This window comes from Sturnus vulgaris, chromosome 10 (genome assembly GCF_052056855.1).
Source record: "Sturnus vulgaris isolate bStuVul1 chromosome 10, bStuVul1.hap1, whole genome shotgun sequence".
NCBI lineage: Eukaryota > Metazoa > Chordata > Aves > Passeriformes > Sturnidae > Sturnus > Sturnus vulgaris.
Window position 1 is genome coordinate 10370132 of NC_142252.1, and position 18537 is coordinate 10388668.

Consider the following 18537-nt stretch of genomic DNA (forward strand, 5'->3'; position numbering starts at 1 on the left):
TTTTTAATCCATGAAATAAAAAATAACATGTATAGAAAGTAACAGTATCTAAATCACAAAAGCCCAGTCTGGTTTGGTAAAAGCAGAATACAGATTGCAAATTTGACAGATTTGATTCTTATTTTCTTACGTTGCTAGATCACACAAAATCCCCAGTGTCCAGTGGAATTGCCATGGTAATCCCCCAATGCAGTATTACATAAAGGACAAAGCTGTGCAGGAAACCTTGCAACCACTACCAAATTACTCCACTCTGCTTCTTCTCATCATTATGGTCAAGCAATTCCATTGCACTGGTCAGTCTATTCTCAGTAAGCAATTATTAAGACGTGGAGAGAGAAGGATTAGATTAAAGTTGACCTAAAACCTTAGACAAGGTTGAGAACTTAACAAATACGATCACATTGGTCTGGAGACTGGAGATCACAAATGCCCACATTGTGGTCTTCCTTTAGAGAAACTTCCTTCTACAGACTGTAAGATGCAGTATAAATTCCCTTATACCTGATTTGAACAATTGTTTTTAGTGCCAGGGCAGTGTGAATCTTTGCATCTCGTTTCTGTTATTTTTTTACTTCAAGGGCTTGATTTTCAAATATAGCAGATAAATATTGTTGTTATTTAGTAAGACCTGTGAGCTTTTGAAGCCTGTTACACAGCTGCAATCTATAAACACCAAGGACAATTTGCCCTGTGTTTAATTTATCATGGAATTGCCACATTACAGGAATGTCTTGATAAGTTGACCTTACCTCATCTGGCTTGGTGATGCATTTCCCTTTTCCTGAACAGGGGAAGTTGTCTGAATGGCTTCCCACAGGCATGCAGGTACTCACTTTCACCACCACAGTCAAGCGTAGAGCCACAATGCACTTGGTAACTGAATCATTCAAAAAACCTTAAAAAAACAACAAAAAACAAGACAATATTCTTGTTATATGACAAAATAGGCTGATACTGTTCATGCTCTCCAGCTAGACAAACAAAAAAAAATTATTTGAAATAAACTGTCAACTAAGAACAAAATTGCTCATATTTAATACACAGCTCTCTGAATGCAAAGAATGTAAATACAAATTAAAATACAGTTTGGAGACAAACCTCATTATATTGATGAAAAAAGGAAGGCGGGATGGTGAAACATCTACTCCCAGAGCTCAAACCTATATTTTTTTAGGTTTCAAAATTAAATATTTTTGCCTGCTACTTTTTGAAAAGTTAAAAAATATATTTCTTTAATGAAAAGGAACATTAAAATCAAATTTTGTGGAGAAATATATTTGAATGTATTCATAAAAGTTACTTTCAGAGCTAAAAAGCACCCAGATTCATTACACTGATAAAAGATGGAGAATCCCTTTGACTCTGTTTTTTATGATGTTTATAAGAATATACTTATACCACTTGGCAGCATTTCTTTGTGTATTTGCAATGCAAGTATTAAATGTCTGATCTGATCTGATCTCTCTATAAACTGATACAGCAGGTAGAGATGAACTAAACATGGAAATAGGAATGCTGGACAAGGAACAGAAAGATTCATTAATCTCTGGGTAGCACCTGTAATTGCATGGAATGAAAAGAATTGTGGTTGGTAGCTATTAAAACACACTGGATCATAACAACATCACTATCACACGTATTCCTAACAGATTTATCTGAAAAATAAAAGTGCAACAGGAAAAATAAATGGGGCACATACACAGCCTATGACATATGGGATAAAGTCAGAGTTCATGTCAAAGTCACAGCCTCTGCTCCTGTACTTCACTTGTGCTTGAATTGCCTTTTTCCAGCACACTGATTAAACTCTTGGCCACAGCCCTTCCATGTGTGGTATCAATTAATTGCTTTGTTTGGGGAGAATAAATGTGCACTCACACAAAAATGTGGGTTTGGTATAGTGTGTATGCTGTATGCAGAATTTATGCAAAATAAACCACCAGAGATCCTTCCACAGACTGTCAAACCTTGACTTCACTATCCTCCATGTAGGTATACTCCAAAGGGTCTAAGACTGTAATACCAGAATGGAATGTTCAGGCACAGAACCATTCTAGGATTCTCTTTTTCTTTAGAAAACATAGAGAGAATTTAAGCAGATTTCAGCAAAAATTGATGGGTTTTTCTTAAAACAAATGTCATTAATTTTAAAAAGAACAACACTAAATAAATGCAGCCTATGACATAGAATGTTTTCTCTTAGATTTTCCACTTCAAATTGCAAAATCCATTTACAGCCTAAACCTCTAAGGAGCTTCAAATATGCAGTTCTTGCATTATAGACTGTAGATGGCACAACGTTTAGTCAAGAGAAAAAAAACTAGTAAAACAAAATATTTTTAATATAGAGGAAAAAATAAGAGTTTCATGAAACAGAACTTCAAGTGAGTTTTCTTTCAGAACAGCTGCTAAGCATTTATTACATTTTGCATATGGAAGTGTAAAAGCATGACTAACTCTACAAATTCCACACAAAATCAAGTGGAAGGTTTCCATTCTTTATTCTTCATTTTCAGATTTCATTTTTTAAAATGCTGCATTCCTTTTGCCATTAGTTTTCTATGATCCCTAAACCCTACCTTCAAACAGGAAAATCTCATGTCCTACAGAGATGTCATCGGCTTGAGTACAGCCTCTACAAGGTAGCTGAATATTCTAAAGGATCAGATTAACAAAAAAAAAAAAAATCCACATGTATTGGGTATAGTTCCAAATGCCTAATGGTCTGTTTTGGCTAGTGAAGATTATTGTAATCTGATGACCTCTTCAAAGCAAGCCAATTTATTCTGGCCTCAATACATAGCCCATTTTTACCCATCTGTTCAAAGATGCAGCCAGAATTTTTCTTTAACAATTGAATGCAATTGTCACTGGCAGTCATGCAATTATATGTGAATGCTTGGAATGTGGTATTTAGAAAATGTCTTTGGGTTCACATTTCCTTTCTGAAGCAGATTGTTACATATTCTTCAGGACAGCTCCCTAAAGAAATATTAAATCAACCTTCTTTGCAGTTTGAATCTTGTTACTATTTTGGTATCAAAAGCCCTTAGGCAAACCACTGAAAAATAATTATTCTCTCTGGAATGCCACACATTTTCTTTCAATTTCTAATTATCTCATCTAATTTGTAAATACTAGAAAAATACAAACACGGGTATTTATTTTCACTGTATAGAAGTTGCATATAACTTTCTGAGATCTCTAGGTTTTAAGGCTAAAAGAAGCTTGTCTGACCATCTAAATATAACACCTTGCCTAACTCAGGTCATAGCACTTCAATTAATTCCTTTCCCAATTCCCATAACAGCAACTGAACTAGAGTGAGCTTAAAGTTCTAATTTTAACTTCTAGATGGGAGAATAATTTCAAAGCCATATTTACAGCTACTTTCATCTCAGGTCTGGAGGAAAATATTACTGCAGTTCATACCAAAAGGTAATTTTGTTCAGTTCAACCTTGCTGGTTTTCTAAAGCCAGTTAAAATATAATGGTATCAAAGCATTTTTAGTTACAGAATTCAGGGTTGAGTTATTTACAGTAATATTACAGAAACAATTCTCAAGCCTAATAAATGATTATGTGATGTGAGTAGTCATTTAGATTGCAGAGGAGGCATTTTCAAGCTTTTTTGCACACACATTTGATAGTCTTGGAAATGCCTGCACAATTTCCCTGGCGGAATGCATAGTAAAATACTAAAAAATATGTTTTATATGGTAAAATACACTACAGCTCGTTCCACCCTGGCAGTTCCACACAAAGTATGGGTACTCCTGTTTTACTCACATCAAGAAAGTTAAGAATAAAGAATAAGGAATAAAATCAAAGATGACAGGTGTCATCATTATGTCCAAATGCTTCCAGAAGATCATATCATGCCACTCAGATTACCAGTACTCAAACATCAATTGAGTATATGCTTTCTAGACTACACAACTGATTTGCTTCCTTCACAAGCCCCATTTCTGAGCAATACCTTCCTTCCAAGCACAGCAGTCTGAGGTCAGTGAGCTGGCCCACAGTGGGCAGTCAAAATAGGGAAGACTGAAGCTAACAGACCACCAAGAAAGTTATCATATTGCACATAATATAATGTCAGTGAAAAGCAAAACAGTTCACTAGAAATCATTCACTAACTCTTGCTTCCAGCATACTCTTACATCAATGCCTTTGGCATTTGGCTCAAATGTATTTCTCTGTATTCTACACAATGTATACATGTGATACAAAGATATTCACCTTTGGCTGAAACAGTAGATTATTCTTTTAGTTCCAGTTCACAGAAGTGTAGATCTTTGAGTTCACCCAAGGGTTTCTTGGATGAGTGAGAATGACTGCCAAGGGGATTGGGCACTCAACGAAGTACCAGTCCTCAAGTTTTCAACTTATTTTTAGCCTGGCTTCCCAAGGAAATGAGACAGCAGTGGGATGTCTATCAGTTTCCATCTGTTCTCTTTTTCTCTCTCAACACTTTCCCACACCAAAAGCTTTTGGGGTCAGTAGCCAACTTCAACATTTTGCAAAGCAGTGAAGTTCTCAAAGGCACTAAGTGCCTACAGCTCCCCTGCACAGTAAGCAGCCCAGGCACCAAGGGCATTGGTAAGTCAAGATGGTAGGAAAACTAAAAAGGGCCCCAGAATAAGGTGATGTAAATTCTTCACCCCATTCCCCATGTACAGTACAGTCAGCTATTCATTATTTGGGAAATGGGTAACTGAGATATAGTTAAATGGAAGAAAAACAGATCATATCAGTCCTTCAGGATCAAAGCAGCAGTACTTGATGTGCCTGCACTGTATCTTCAGTTCTTGCCATGCCATAACATAGTGAAGCTATGATACTTCCAGATCAGATTTCAGCTTCTAAAAAAGCCACTGCTGTTATCTGAGCACACTGAGCATCCTTTACAAACCTTACTGGTCCAGGATAGAAGCTATGTAAGTACACGTGATAGTTCATCCACAGATGATAGAAAGTCACAGAATTAACTTAAAATGTAAAAGAGTCCAGAGGAATTTTCTCTTTGACCACATCGTTCTCACCATATGAGAAAACATTATCCAGCAAGCTAAATGACAGTGGTCAAATGCCCAACCTCTTTCTTTTATGGCCACTGAACTTTGCAGGCATAAGAATACTTCAAAGAAACGAAGCTAGGAAAGAAAGAGAACTCTATTTTTATTACAGTAGCCCCCAGAATTAAAAAAAAAAAAAAAAAAAAAAAGGAAAAAAGAAAAAGGAATACCTGAATTTTAGTTCTTCCTCCTAAAATGTTTGTTGTCCAGATTTTATCCAAAGATTATTTCATGTCCATGTATCATGTGATATAGCTAACATTCAATACCATGAACATTACTATGAAAACAGAGGTCTATACTAATCACCACCAAGCTTCAGTGCCTTTTTGGATCTAAGCATGAAGTTGGAAACTTACTTTAAATATATGAACCAATTTCCCTCTGTTATGTCACTGCATATCACAGTCTCAAATAGTTTTCCATCTACCAAATCTAAACAAACTCAATCCTTCTTTTGTTCATACAAGTCGTAACCAACTCATTTGAGAGACCTAACAAATGAAAAAGCATAATAAGATGTTCTCATGATGCACGTAATTCTGAAAATTTACCTTTACATGTTGAAGTAGCAGAGGCCTGTTTTTGATTTACAAATGTACAAACACTTACCCCCCTTTCCATGACACTAATACTCTAGGTCATTAAGGCCTACCAATCCCCTCAGGACCCTGACACCAATACTATTCTACAGAATATGAAAAATGGGTCAGGAATCTTTTCCTGGTTTGCCTCAGGATGATTATCACACATAAGAAAGCAAGAAGTGAGAAGCAGGTAATCAGTGCCATTTGCAATCTTTGATGCAGTATATGAGTGCCATCAGCACCATACAGAACATCTGAGATCACACTCTAATGATGCTGCTAGGCAACATAGCATCTGGGGACACACAAATACAGCTGCAATAGCAAAATTGCTATTTTGTCCACAAATAGCACTATTTATAGGTGGCACAACTCTCCAAAATTCTATATAGATCAACGTGCTTACTGTGCTTTATTCACAGAAGCCTTGGTCAGATACTGCTTTTGAAAGTCTATATAAATTCTAATGAGAATCAGTTCAATAACTGTTCCCTTTTTTTTTTCCCACAAGCTCATATGAAACAACAATTTAAAGATTTTTTTCTTGAGAGGTGATTGAAAACCTTCTCATTATATTCATTGTTTTCTCCAAATTGCATTCATAGTCACAGTCAGTTTTTAGATGTATATGCCTTCTTCCTTTGCTATCAACAATGAAAACAACCTGGGCTCCTAAAATCAAGCATACGCTTTCTTCTCAGGTATAAACCACTCTTATGAATGCTACTGCTCAAGTTACATCTTCAGTAACAATACTACATTTCTACCAGAAGCAGATTGACAATGATAGCGTTATACTCATGTAAGAGAAAGTAAAATTTGGGTGTCAGGAAATTATTACCAAAACTTTGGTAAGAAACAGCACACAGCTTGCCTTTCAAGCTAGAGTTCAGTTTTGTAGGACTGGTAGTAAAAATGTATTTATGAACTGAGCAAACCAGTTGAATTCACTTAGCGTAGCAAAGTCTCATACTACATTTCCTCTATAACAAATGTCAATTTCTGAATTTCATTGTTACTTAAACAATTATCCAGCTTAATAGCTTAACTGAACCAAGCCCCACGACAGAATTATGAAACAGTCAGCTAGCAGGAGTACGCTCAGTCTTACAAAGCCACCTGCATTCAGCTTATTAAGGAGCTGTAGCAGTAGCTTAAAGTGTGACCTTCTCCCACAGCTTCAAGGACTCTGCTTACAGTCCATGGTAATGGCAAAAGCCCAGCAAAGAGTGACAAGACTATTCTTCTAAAAGATTTCATGTATCACAATTTCCCAATATATCTTTATTTGTCAGCATTTCAGCCAAGTTGCCAAGCTGGCAGAGAACTATTTTGGGCTCAAATGTAGACCACTAGAATCTCTTGATTCCACACTTGGCAAACGCAGATAAGTGTGGTGGAATACAAGTGGCATGGCTGGGACTGCACTAAGGGGAGCTGCAGAAGATGGGATGGCAAGGTTGGCTAGGATGTATCTGTAGTGACTGGTCCAGCTGAGAGGCTCTATGAGTGCCCTGCTTTTAAATACATGTTACAGTATGTTACACTACGAGCTGAAGATCTCAAAGCATTATTAAAATGTATCTCACTCTGGTACACTGCCCATGCTACCAGTTATGCACTGGTATTTGTATTCCACAGATCAGGTTAAGCAGTCTGTCCAAGATCTTATCATGCAACCAACCATGTGATCAACTTAAAATAAATATCTTGATTGTGAATTGGTCACAGAAGTCATACTTGAAGAAAGAGGAATCTTAAAATTAAAGAAACAAACAAAAGTTATTTCACCAAACATTACAAATTTGACTAGATAAAAATAATTTCCCATTGTAACTTGCTAGAAATAGCAGTGAATAAAAATTAATTTTTAATAATTTACTGATTAAAGATTACACTAAAGAGTAAAAATTATTTAAATGCTAACCTAAAACATAATACAATGTATGAAAATAGTAACTAGTCTGATGTTTACATCTACTTACATGTGAGATGAGATACATGAAACTTGATCATAAAGGACAGGATAGTTATTTTATCATATTTTAAAGGTACTCTTTCTTATTTAGGCCAACAGCATTCTTCAGAATGGTTTGGATTTCAACTGAATGCTTCACTTCTTTGCCTTACAAGGCCATTTTTTAAAAGAAATGATTGAAATTAACAGTTCACTGCACTTTTCTTGCTGTTCACACTTTGCTGCTGCTGCTATTGTTTACCAAAGGGCCATTTTCTGCAAGGTTAGCTCTTGTGCCCAGAACCCCAGGGAAATGTTCAGTTGAGCACAATGCTCAAATCTGCAGACAATAGGGCCCTTCCAGGCAAATTACACACTCAAAAATGAGAACCCCACTCACTGCAGCAGTTGTCACCAACTCCCCCCAGCGAGGCCGCCTTGCACAAAAGCAGCAGAACACACACACTGACAGAGGTTCTGCACATCAGCTGGGCACAGGCACGGCCTCAGCACTCCAACCACAGCATGGGCAGGGCACGGAGATTTCATTTGGTCCAGAGTGAAGAGGGTTGAGTCAAATGATTACAATGTGCCATGGACTGGGAGCTCACACAGATGCTCAGCTGACACATGGCAACTTGTTAAAGTTAGACTAACTTGATTACGTGGCTTTCAGTGAATTCAATTCACACATCTCCAATTATGAAATAAAATTGTCCTATTTAATTTTTTGCTTAAGTGAAAGCAATTTTGAGATGCAATAAACTGCTTTCTTTAGACAGAAATGCGTGTGTGTTTTAGAGGCCTGTAACACAAAACACAACATCTCAAAGCCCCAGCTATGATTTACCTCCTAATCTGAAATCCTATTGCCAGATAAAAGTTAGAAAAGACCAACTTTTTTCAAAATATCTCTTTATATTATTTTTTTTTCGCATGGTATTTTTTACACAGTTTCATTTTGCCTATTCAATATAGCTGCACCAGTATTGGTGGTGACTACTCATTAATGCACGATGAGGTCTTGCAGGGAGACTCTTGAATAATCAAAGAACAACAGAAGAATAAATAACTGCTCAGGGCAGAGTTAAAAAATAAAATACTTTGTTGCATTTGAAAGGCAGGACAGCATTTTGGATTGGAAAATATTACCCTTCCTGACATAGAACCATATGGCTCCCACACTTATTAAAAAGCAGCAGATATCTTGTGCTTCAGAAGCCAAGCATTAATTTTCCTTTTTAAGCCAAATATCAAAAAGTTTCATGGAATTCAAGCAAGCTGCCTTAGAGGTGTTGGCATTTGAATGGCATCAGTACTCTTCATCTCACCACAAAGATGCTACAGCACCTATTTTCAAGTGAGTTTGTACAGCTACCAATTTTATTTAAGGAAATATTTTTGAAATACTTGATAATTATAGTTTAAAGCAGCTAAATATATTGTATTGATCTAAAAGGCTGGGCATCTTGGAGAAAACCAGATGACATGCCAAGTACTGTCAACTGACAAGTCGACGTCAGTTTTTGTTCGCTGTGATGAAAATAAGCGTTATAATTTAAAGGTTGTGCTGGAGGATTTATTTTCTGTTTAGATAAAAATACTAATTCATATTAAATGCTAAACTTTCTACCTTATTATCTGGAAGGTCTTATCTGAAAAATAGCAGTTTTGCTTATAAATGTCTTTCTTTGATTTTATAAGCAGACAATAAGCTGAAAAAGCTAATGTAGCAGTATCACATGAATGCTGCTTTTTAAGCAGCTGCTTAAGCAGCACCGTGGAAGCACTAAATAAAGCACAAAGTCTAAAAGCAAGTAGTTTCAAGATATTTACAAGCATTTTTTACAATTATATACACATGTTCTATCATATTACCTATGGGGAAATGGAGGCAGCATAGTAATGCCCAGCTATTTGTTTTGCTGTTTTTCTGAAAGGACTCCCATCAGTACTGCTTCAGCTCTGGGCACACCAGGGCAGAAAAGCAATTTTTCCAACATTTTATCATGAAAGCTGATAAGAAGATCATTTTTCAACAGAAATAATATCCTAACAGCCATGATAAAGACCCGAAAACAATTTCATTTTTTAATGTTGTTAGGACAAAAAGGAAATCGGTTGCACGCACACAGAGTCAGCACTGCCAGCTCCACCTTCTACATTATGCCCAAAACCTCTAAATAAACACTTCTTAAAACTAAGTAATAACCATACAATAATCATATAATATGCAGGTTTGTGTTGGTATGGAAAGGAAAATGGTATGAAGCTGTGTTGTGGAGGTTTAGGTTGGGTATTGGGAAAATATTTATCATCCAGCAGGAGTTGGGGCATGGAACAGGGCAGTGGTCACACAGCAAGGCTGACAGAGCTCAGGAAGCGTTTGGACAACGCCCTCAGGCACAGGGTGAGATACTTTGGGTGCCTTGTGCAGGGCCAGAGGTCGGATGATCCTGATGGGCCCCTTCCAACCCGAGATATTATATGATTCCATCAATTATTACTCAATTTCCAAATTCATTAAAAAGCAGCTATGGCTGTTTTGTGTCCTAGCTGTTAACTGGACTGTTAAATATGATCTGCTATCTGTACAGCCACACAGGTGTACATATACCAGTTTTCCAAGCAGACTGGAACCTGTGTGAAATTAGACCTGCCTGACTGCAAGTCTGCCAGCCACTGGTGTACCTTTGGATACACCTGAAGCACAGAACTGTTGCCTCAGTAAACAGGTATATTAATTTCGTGCCAGGGTAAATTACCTGATTTGTGCACAAGCAGATGGTGTACAATCATTGCCAAACTTCTAAAATGTGAGCATTAAAAAAATAAATAATTTAATGCTTTTATTCTACACTGGGTTTGGTTTTTTCAGTACTCTGACAGCAACCTATGTTTTCAAAATTAATGTTCCAGTTTTCATGCATGCTTGGATAAAAGAGATGATTATAAAGGATTTTTGTGGGAGATGTCATACAAACTGAGAATGTCCTTCAAAGCCCTTTAAAGGCCTTTTTTATTTTTTCAGAAAAATGTTAATGCAGCATTTTTTCTCAAGACAGTTATTATTTAATCAATTCAGTAAATCTTTCGCATTTGCAACAATCTTGTATAGAAAAATATATACACATTCCAGAATCCAGTATATTATTCCCTGGAAGAGAGAAGTGCACAATGCTGGGTAGATTACATTTCCCCCAAAACACTCAACAAGCAGCACTTTCAACTCACCCCAGAGATCCTTAGCTGTAACCTATTAGCATTCATGAGAACTTCTGAAAGAGTCCTCCACCAACTGATGGTGCACAGGGGAGCTCTTATCTCACTTCTTCAGACTTGTAAAATGTATTTCATCTGATTTCAATTTTTCAAGATATATTGCAATGAAGAATAGGTACGTGACTCTAACAATGTAAAGTTTTGCAGTTAACTCATTTTCAAATGTTCTAGGACCATTACTGCTAGCAGGAATATATGAAGATCCAGAAATAAAACAAATACTGATGAGACTTATGATTTTATAAATATCATAAATAGTTTATGCAGGAATCACTCATTAACTTCAAAGAACATTGGGACAGAGTACAAATCTATAAGTCTAATTAATGGAAAGCTTGCCTTTTACTTCAATAATGTTTTTAATGCTGAACCCTTAATTTCCATCTCTTATTTAAAGGCACTATGAAATCCCTCCTGCTTCACTTTCTCACTATATCTTCGGCCAATCTTGATGCCCACGCATAGCACTCCACAGACTAGATACTAAAAACATTTCCTTTTCAGAAATGCCCTTGATTAAACGCCTTTTTTAAAATCTTGATTTCAAAAGACACATTTTTGCTGCAAACCACGAGCAGAGAGGAAGAGCTCACCTGGCTTGTCCTACCACCTCTGTCTAGCAGTAACCTGGCACTGAAAGCCACCAGCACCTTGGCATGGGCCATGTGCTTCATCCTGCTCCTAATCCACACAGCTCACTCTAAAGCCTGAACCACACTGGAGTTTCTTCCCACTGGCTAATAGGCACACACTCTAATAAAACAAATTATTTTAGAAGACTGGCACAAGTGTAGTAACAAATCTTACAGAGAAACTCTTTAAAAATCCTCTGAGCAAAGCATGGAAGGAACGTGTTAGAGAATGTCCAAGCCAGTCTTCTGCTGGCCACAGCCGGGTAAATGCAGTAATTAAACCACATAATCATGCTGCATAAGCACAGCACCATCATTCTGTCCCTGTGCTGCAAGAGACTGCAGATGCAGCAGCCATTTTATAAACCCCATCACAGAACACAGAGTGCTCTTTTTGGGTGAGCTGTGCTACACTCTCCCCTTCATTCTCACACAGTGCAGGTACTGTCTCTGGGGTGAGCAGCTCTGTGCTGACAGGGTCTATTTTTAGGTCTCAGAAACAGCATTCTTCTCAACCTCTAGACACTGTGCCCCGAACCACATGATCAGCAAATCAGCACATTACTGCTGACTTCTGAGTCTTTTCAATCTTATATAAACAACTTTAAACTTGTGTCACCATAAGGTAACACAAAACAAATAATATTTCCCCAAATGTTTTATCTTTTACATAAATAACTTATTCAGAAAGATTTGCAAGAGGCAATTAAAGTACCTTGCTGAGTAACTAAACTTGGAAGGAACATGGTGAGAAATGACTCAAAAAGGATGTAGATCAAAAAGAGAAATACAAAAAAAGTCAAACAAAAAAACCCCACTCAGATCTTCCTCATTTTTCTTTTATGGTTCTAATTAGAAAATTTTCACTATTAAAAAAGTGCCCTTGTACAGACTTCACCAATTAAGAGAAGAAACCTTTAAAATCACATTTGAATAAGGAGAAAAAGAGGGAGGGAAGGAGGAGGAAATGATAGAAAGTAAATGTATCGACTGGTCCACAACCTTACTGCGTGACTCTGCTTAAGGAAGCCTACAGCATCTCGTGGCCTTCTCGTATCATTCTAGCTTGAATATCATCAATAAAAGCACTGGCAACATTATTGGGTTTTTTTCATATAAAATCACCCACTTTAACTTATTGTACCTTTTCATGTCTGTCAAGAAACATGGAAATTTGTCTATAAGAAAAACTTCATTCAAGTGACTTATTGAAATCTAAATTATTAAAAAACTCGTGAGACATGTCAAATTGACAGACCTCTTCCACATATCTGGATCAAATTTGAAGTAAAGATCAAGTAATTTTTCTATAAGCCTTGGCAGAATTATGGATTTCACTTGAAGATAAAATTCATTTTCACACCAAATAACTGAGTTACTTTTTAAGTTTTACACCCAAGACTTACACTTCATTGGACAAAAACTGATGATAGGAAGTAAGCAGAATATTTCCATGCAATTGAGAAGGAAATTCAGAGCCTCTGTCTTAAACTAAAAAAATCATGCCTTAGTTTCAGCAGCTGAAAAATTTTACAAAGAATTTCAATATCAGGAAATTAAAACAAAGACCAAAGAAAGTAGCAAAAACCACACGGAAGTAAAGCAGAAGGTCTCCAAATACTTGAAATAAAACCATTTTTATGAACTCAACTTTGTGTTATATTAATCTAGGAAAAAGTACATTTTCACCTCATGTTACCCAGCACACAATAAAAAATTCAAAGTAAGAATCCCAGGGACAGAAATTCAGCTATAGAGAGGAGTAGGACAAGACAAGCTATGAAAGAGTAACACAATACACATTTTAGTTCTCTCAGTGAATAACCTGTATGTATGTGTATGGCTTGTACAGTCAAGAGGAACCTTCACTGAGCAACTTGGGCTCTCTGCTCAGGAGCTGAGACCAAGCTGTGCCTTCAGGCATTTTCAGCACTGCATAAAAGCTACCAATTATCCTGTCTTCAGGATACTTTTATCATACATTAACTACCAAAAAGCAAATGCAAATATTGTTTCAGAGACATGAGAGGATGGCTTTAACTCTGATAAATTAAATGCAAAACAAGATTAAAAGGAAAAAAGAGCCTAAAACTAAGTATCTTAGAAGGAATAATAATATTAAAAGAAAGTGGAAAATTATTTGAAAGAAATAAACATCACTAAAAGAAACCAGTGATGATAAGAATTAAATTATTCTACTAACAACCTTTGAGCAGTATCTTTGGAAAGTGATAGCTGGAAAAGGAGAGAACAAGGTACTACTCTCATGTCTGTATTTGGGATTTCCTGTATTAGCTACACACTTGGAATTTTTCCCACTGTTTCTACATCAGAATGGTTTTGGTTTTACATTTATTAGCATGGTAAGTTTTCAAATAAAAATTGTGGCAGCTTTTATTTGCTTTAAAAATATACAGAATTTCAAGCAGATAACAATAAGTGCTGTTATTATAATGACTTTGGTTTCATGTCATTGGTATAATACATCTGCCCAGAAATCTCAATTTAATTAAGTCTATTGTGTCTATGCATAAATATAGCATTAAATCTGTTATTTCCCCATACCTTTAAAAATAATATATCGGGCTATTTTCATTATACTCCTTCCACAAAGATGCTTAACATTTAATTGCCAAGTGAAACAAATAGTATATTTCTAAGGTTCCATATTCACAGAGACAACATTAGAAGATAAAAAAGTAGTGCAATTAAACACTGTTAAAATAGAATAGGAAATCTGATATTGTAATATACTTCTTCAATTTTCTTGTCGACAGGCTTAAGCTTCTTCACATAACATCCCATGACACAATACCTGACAAAGAAGCACCTCAAGCATTTAATTATATTCTGTAGCATTTGCCAAAAGCTTATTAAAAGAGAACATATAAAATAACTTGCATCATCTCAAGGTATCAGGCAAAAGTGACCATGTAGATTTTTAAGTGAATGGTGCCAACTGTGTAAGAGTTTAGTGTAGCTCTTGTCTGATTTGAATAAACCACTGCCTGAAACACGATCCCAATATCCCATCAGGATCTTTCAGCACTTAAAGGAATTAGTCCTTTGTTCCTCTAAATGCTGAGTGAAGCATCAGCTGTCACCTAGAGGTGATGGACAGAAAGTCAGCATGTTACTCACCAATAAAGTAGTTGTTTCCTAATGCAAGCATCTCTTCAGAAAGCACAAGCCCACCCAGTGCCTGGAGAAGAGTGACACTTCTGCCATCGATAAGGGAACACTGTTTAAATCCAGTGCTTGTGACCTTCCATAGCAGGATGAGAGAAGCAGTAGCATCTTGCCTTATTCTAAGAAAAGAAATTGTGAGAATATTTACACTGAGGGAAATCAGTGCAATGAGGAAGTACATCACTGTAAAACTGAACCTTAACAAAGATGGGAAATTTAAATCTAGCAAGTATGGAATTAGGAAAAATCCTGATGTCTTTAGCATGTCCACAAAACTTAAAATTGCTTCAATTGTAAGATTTGCATAATAGTTGATGTAATAGCAGATTAAATCATACAGATTTCCAATTTCCAATACTTAAAGGTCACCATCTTAGTGTCCAAGAAGAGTTTGAGATAAATACCACATAATAATAAAGTATATCCTTATAAAGGATCCTTATTCAGTCTTTGTACTTATGCCTTTTTGAGTATTACCTCCATCCTAGAGTGCCATCATTTTCTGCAGCTGAAGTACATCCAGCCCTGTTGTTTACTGAAGAACATTCAATGTTCACTCAATACCAGGAGACAGATCCTGGTAGAAATCCTCATTTGTTTGACACACCAGATCGAAGATTCAGGACAGTTTATTCTTGTAAATCAAATGAGTCATGTAATGCTCCCAAGGTCACTGAGCCCATGGTGCCTTCCTGAATATTGACAGATTGGATATAAAGTCTACTACTGCATCCACACTGTCGGCTCCATTAGGGAGCTACATTATGCCAGCCTTTGTATTCACAAAGCACTTTTTTTCCTACTCACCTCCATAAAAAAAAAACAATAAAAATATGTATTTCTGGTAAGGTCCCAAGTATTTGCATTCATTTCCTATAAAGGAATCCCAAATGAGTTTGAACAATCCTCCAAAAATACAAACACAACTGCATCCAACTGCTAAATACTGATAATTCTCTCCTGCTGAAAACAGACCTCCAAATACCTAGAGATGAAGCTCTGTCCCACAGTTTCCTGTACTGAAATTGTTTCAATCCTGCTAAAAACAGTTTATGCCTGGGCACTTGTTATTAGATTTCAAAACAAGAGAAGCAAAGTTTCATAATCCTGCACAACAGAAGTTGAAAATATATTGGAACTAGGCATCATAAGAAGCAAATTTTTTACACTATTTGCACCCTCTCTTTAAGAGCAACCCCAACTGCTACTCCAAAAGCTGACTGTCTCACTTTTAGAACAGGATAGCAACTAGTTTCCCAGTTTGTGTTGATTGTCATATGAGACCCAAAGTCAGCTTATTAAACTGAAAATATTTTCCTTTCACAGATAGCCATTGAATCGGGTAAGTCACTTGGGCACATAAGATAGTAAGTGAAATAAAACTAAATCTTGACTTGCACTAATCTACACAGGTATAAAACTCTACTAAATATATACAGTGTAAAAATGATCAAACTCCCTGTGTACTCAGCAACCTCCTTTAAAATGGGGTTTCTCCATCAAGACTCTTAAATAGAACTTTAGGGTCCACAAATGCCAGCTTTTTCCTGATTCCAAGAAAAGACACTTGTTTGCTTTCAGATTCCAGCCAGCCAGGGCATCCACACTCCCAGATCTCTTCCTGACTTGGGCTCCAGGCTCATGAATGAGCACAATTCAAACCCCGTGGGAAGGGTGGGATGGCCCCCACGTTTAACAGTTACTGCTCCAAACTGTCTGCAGCTTGTCTGCTTGCATCACTTTGTTTTTTCCTGTGAGCATGGCCTTTTTTAACAGAAACATAAGATTCTGAAAGATAAGATGACAGTATGAGAAAAGTAGGCTATTTTGGGAAAATGTGAGTCTAAAATTGCAGCAAAGCTGTGAGCCAGAGAACTACGTTGGCAGATTTTTTTTTTTTTTAATTTCCAATAAGAAAATGCCTCAGCCCAGCTGACAGAATCAGATCTTTCTTGGAAGTCAGGTTCTGTTAATTAAATGTAACAAAACAAGTATTTGATCCAAAAAGCATGATTTTGAAAAGTAAGTAACAGAATAAGTTCCAATTTTTTGAGAAACGTGTTTTTTAGGACATACACAAAGATTTCACAGCTGATGATGACACCCAAAGCAATAACCCAGAAATCAAATAAAAATGCACAATACACATGCACTTACATAGTCAACAATAACACTATCAGCAAGTTCATCTTGAGATTAAAGGGGGGAAAAGTGTTCACTGTACAAAGCAGAAAGGAAATGTATCTTCTCCAAACTGACATTTTCAACACATCTGCCCTAATTTCTAATGCATTATGATAGCCCAGAGACAGCTTACATGATTACATCTTCGAAAACATTAAATATGTGGGAGAAATTATGCCAAGCAAAGAGCTGTCATGGCATGCTTGAAGTCTGTATGAATTCTCCCATAGTGTTTTAGTCATTTGACAAATTTGCCTATCTGAAAAACTGTTGTTTAAAACATCCAGTCAAATGAAAATAAAAGTGCTTTTGTATTTCATCACATGTAAGAATATTCTCACTTTATTGATGTATTCTGTGGAACTTCAAAGGAGATAAGCCGGCCTCCAGCAGAAGTATTGGAACTGGCATTTCCACAAGCCACATCCGGGGTTATCTGAAAATAAAAATAGCTTTATTTAACAATAAACCATAAAATCAGACTGAAGAAAACATGAAAGATTTTTTTCTTTTTTTTTTTTTTTTTAAGAAATGACACTAATAGACCAGCAGACATCTTCTAAAAATCCTCTGGAACATTCACTGAAACCTTTATGCTGCCAAGAAAGGTGCTGAAAAGTCACATAACCATCCTTTCAGGGGTTTGTTTTAACAAAAAACTCCAGCACAGAAGTGTGAACTTCTAAAGGCATCTTGCTTTAAAAGTGAACATATTTAGAAAAAGATGAATAGCTTTCTGGTCTTTTAGGATAATAAATAATGCTCTAACATTTGCTACATCCAAGAAATAGTGCATCATTAATTTATGGAATACTGGAGGATTTATAGTAACAAAAACAGACATTGCCTTTCTACTATATTGAAATATGTTTTTTTCCAAACACAAGTTTCCTTTAAAAAACAAACACTCTCCCACTTGCCCATTATTATTCTTTCCAAGTAGAAAATGCTTGGACAAGCAGTGCTTTCAGATGGAAAAAAAAATGATGACTACAGTGAGAGTGAAAGGATGCATTTGCCAAATCTAGTAATGCCTACTGGCATAGAAATCAGTTACATTAACTAGATCCAGATACCATACAAGGTGTCATGCAACACAGGAATCACAGACACTCCTTAATTATTCAGATCTTCAGAAGCAGTAATTTCCTAAAGACTATTTGAAAATTATTAGTGTTTCCAAGGGTACATTTATTTCAAAGAAGTAATACTTTATGTGGCATAATTGACTATCACTTAACATCATCAGAAATTTTAAATAACTTTTCATGTATCTTCATCAACTTGCCTATGAAAAGTCACACTGGAAAAAAAAAAACAGTTTAATCTTCAAATTTCTAAGCAGTTTGCAATGCTATTCTTTGAGCCATAGAGAATGGTTGCAAACTTTTTACTCAACCTTACTGAAAATGCAAAAATGCAACCTGACACACTTGCATGAATTAATCTTACATCAAAGCAAAAGCCAGAATAAAATTTTTAAATTTAAATATAATTCAAATTCACATTTTAAATATTACATGAATTAAATTAAACACACATAAATACATGAACAACAGAAGTCCAGAATATGATGTAAATAATAATTTTTAGGACATTCAGAGCTTATCTTGACTCTGGCAAGA

General features: G+C 36.1%; 1 protein-coding gene across 1 annotated transcript in view; it reads right to left on the reverse strand.

Annotated features, from left to right (window-relative positions):
- Positions 1 to 18537, reverse strand: part of DNER (delta/notch like EGF repeat containing) — a 114990-nt gene that overhangs the window by 38620 nt on the left and 57833 nt on the right. The window contains exons 3-5 of the mRNA XM_014877873.2: positions 17254 to 17348; positions 14681 to 14847; positions 753 to 898 (exon numbers count right to left, since the gene is read on the reverse strand). Coding sequence (XP_014733359.2) covers positions 753 to 898; positions 14681 to 14847; positions 17254 to 17348 — 408 coding nt within the window. The remainder of the gene's footprint in view (positions 1 to 752; positions 899 to 14680; positions 14848 to 17253; positions 17349 to 18537) is intronic.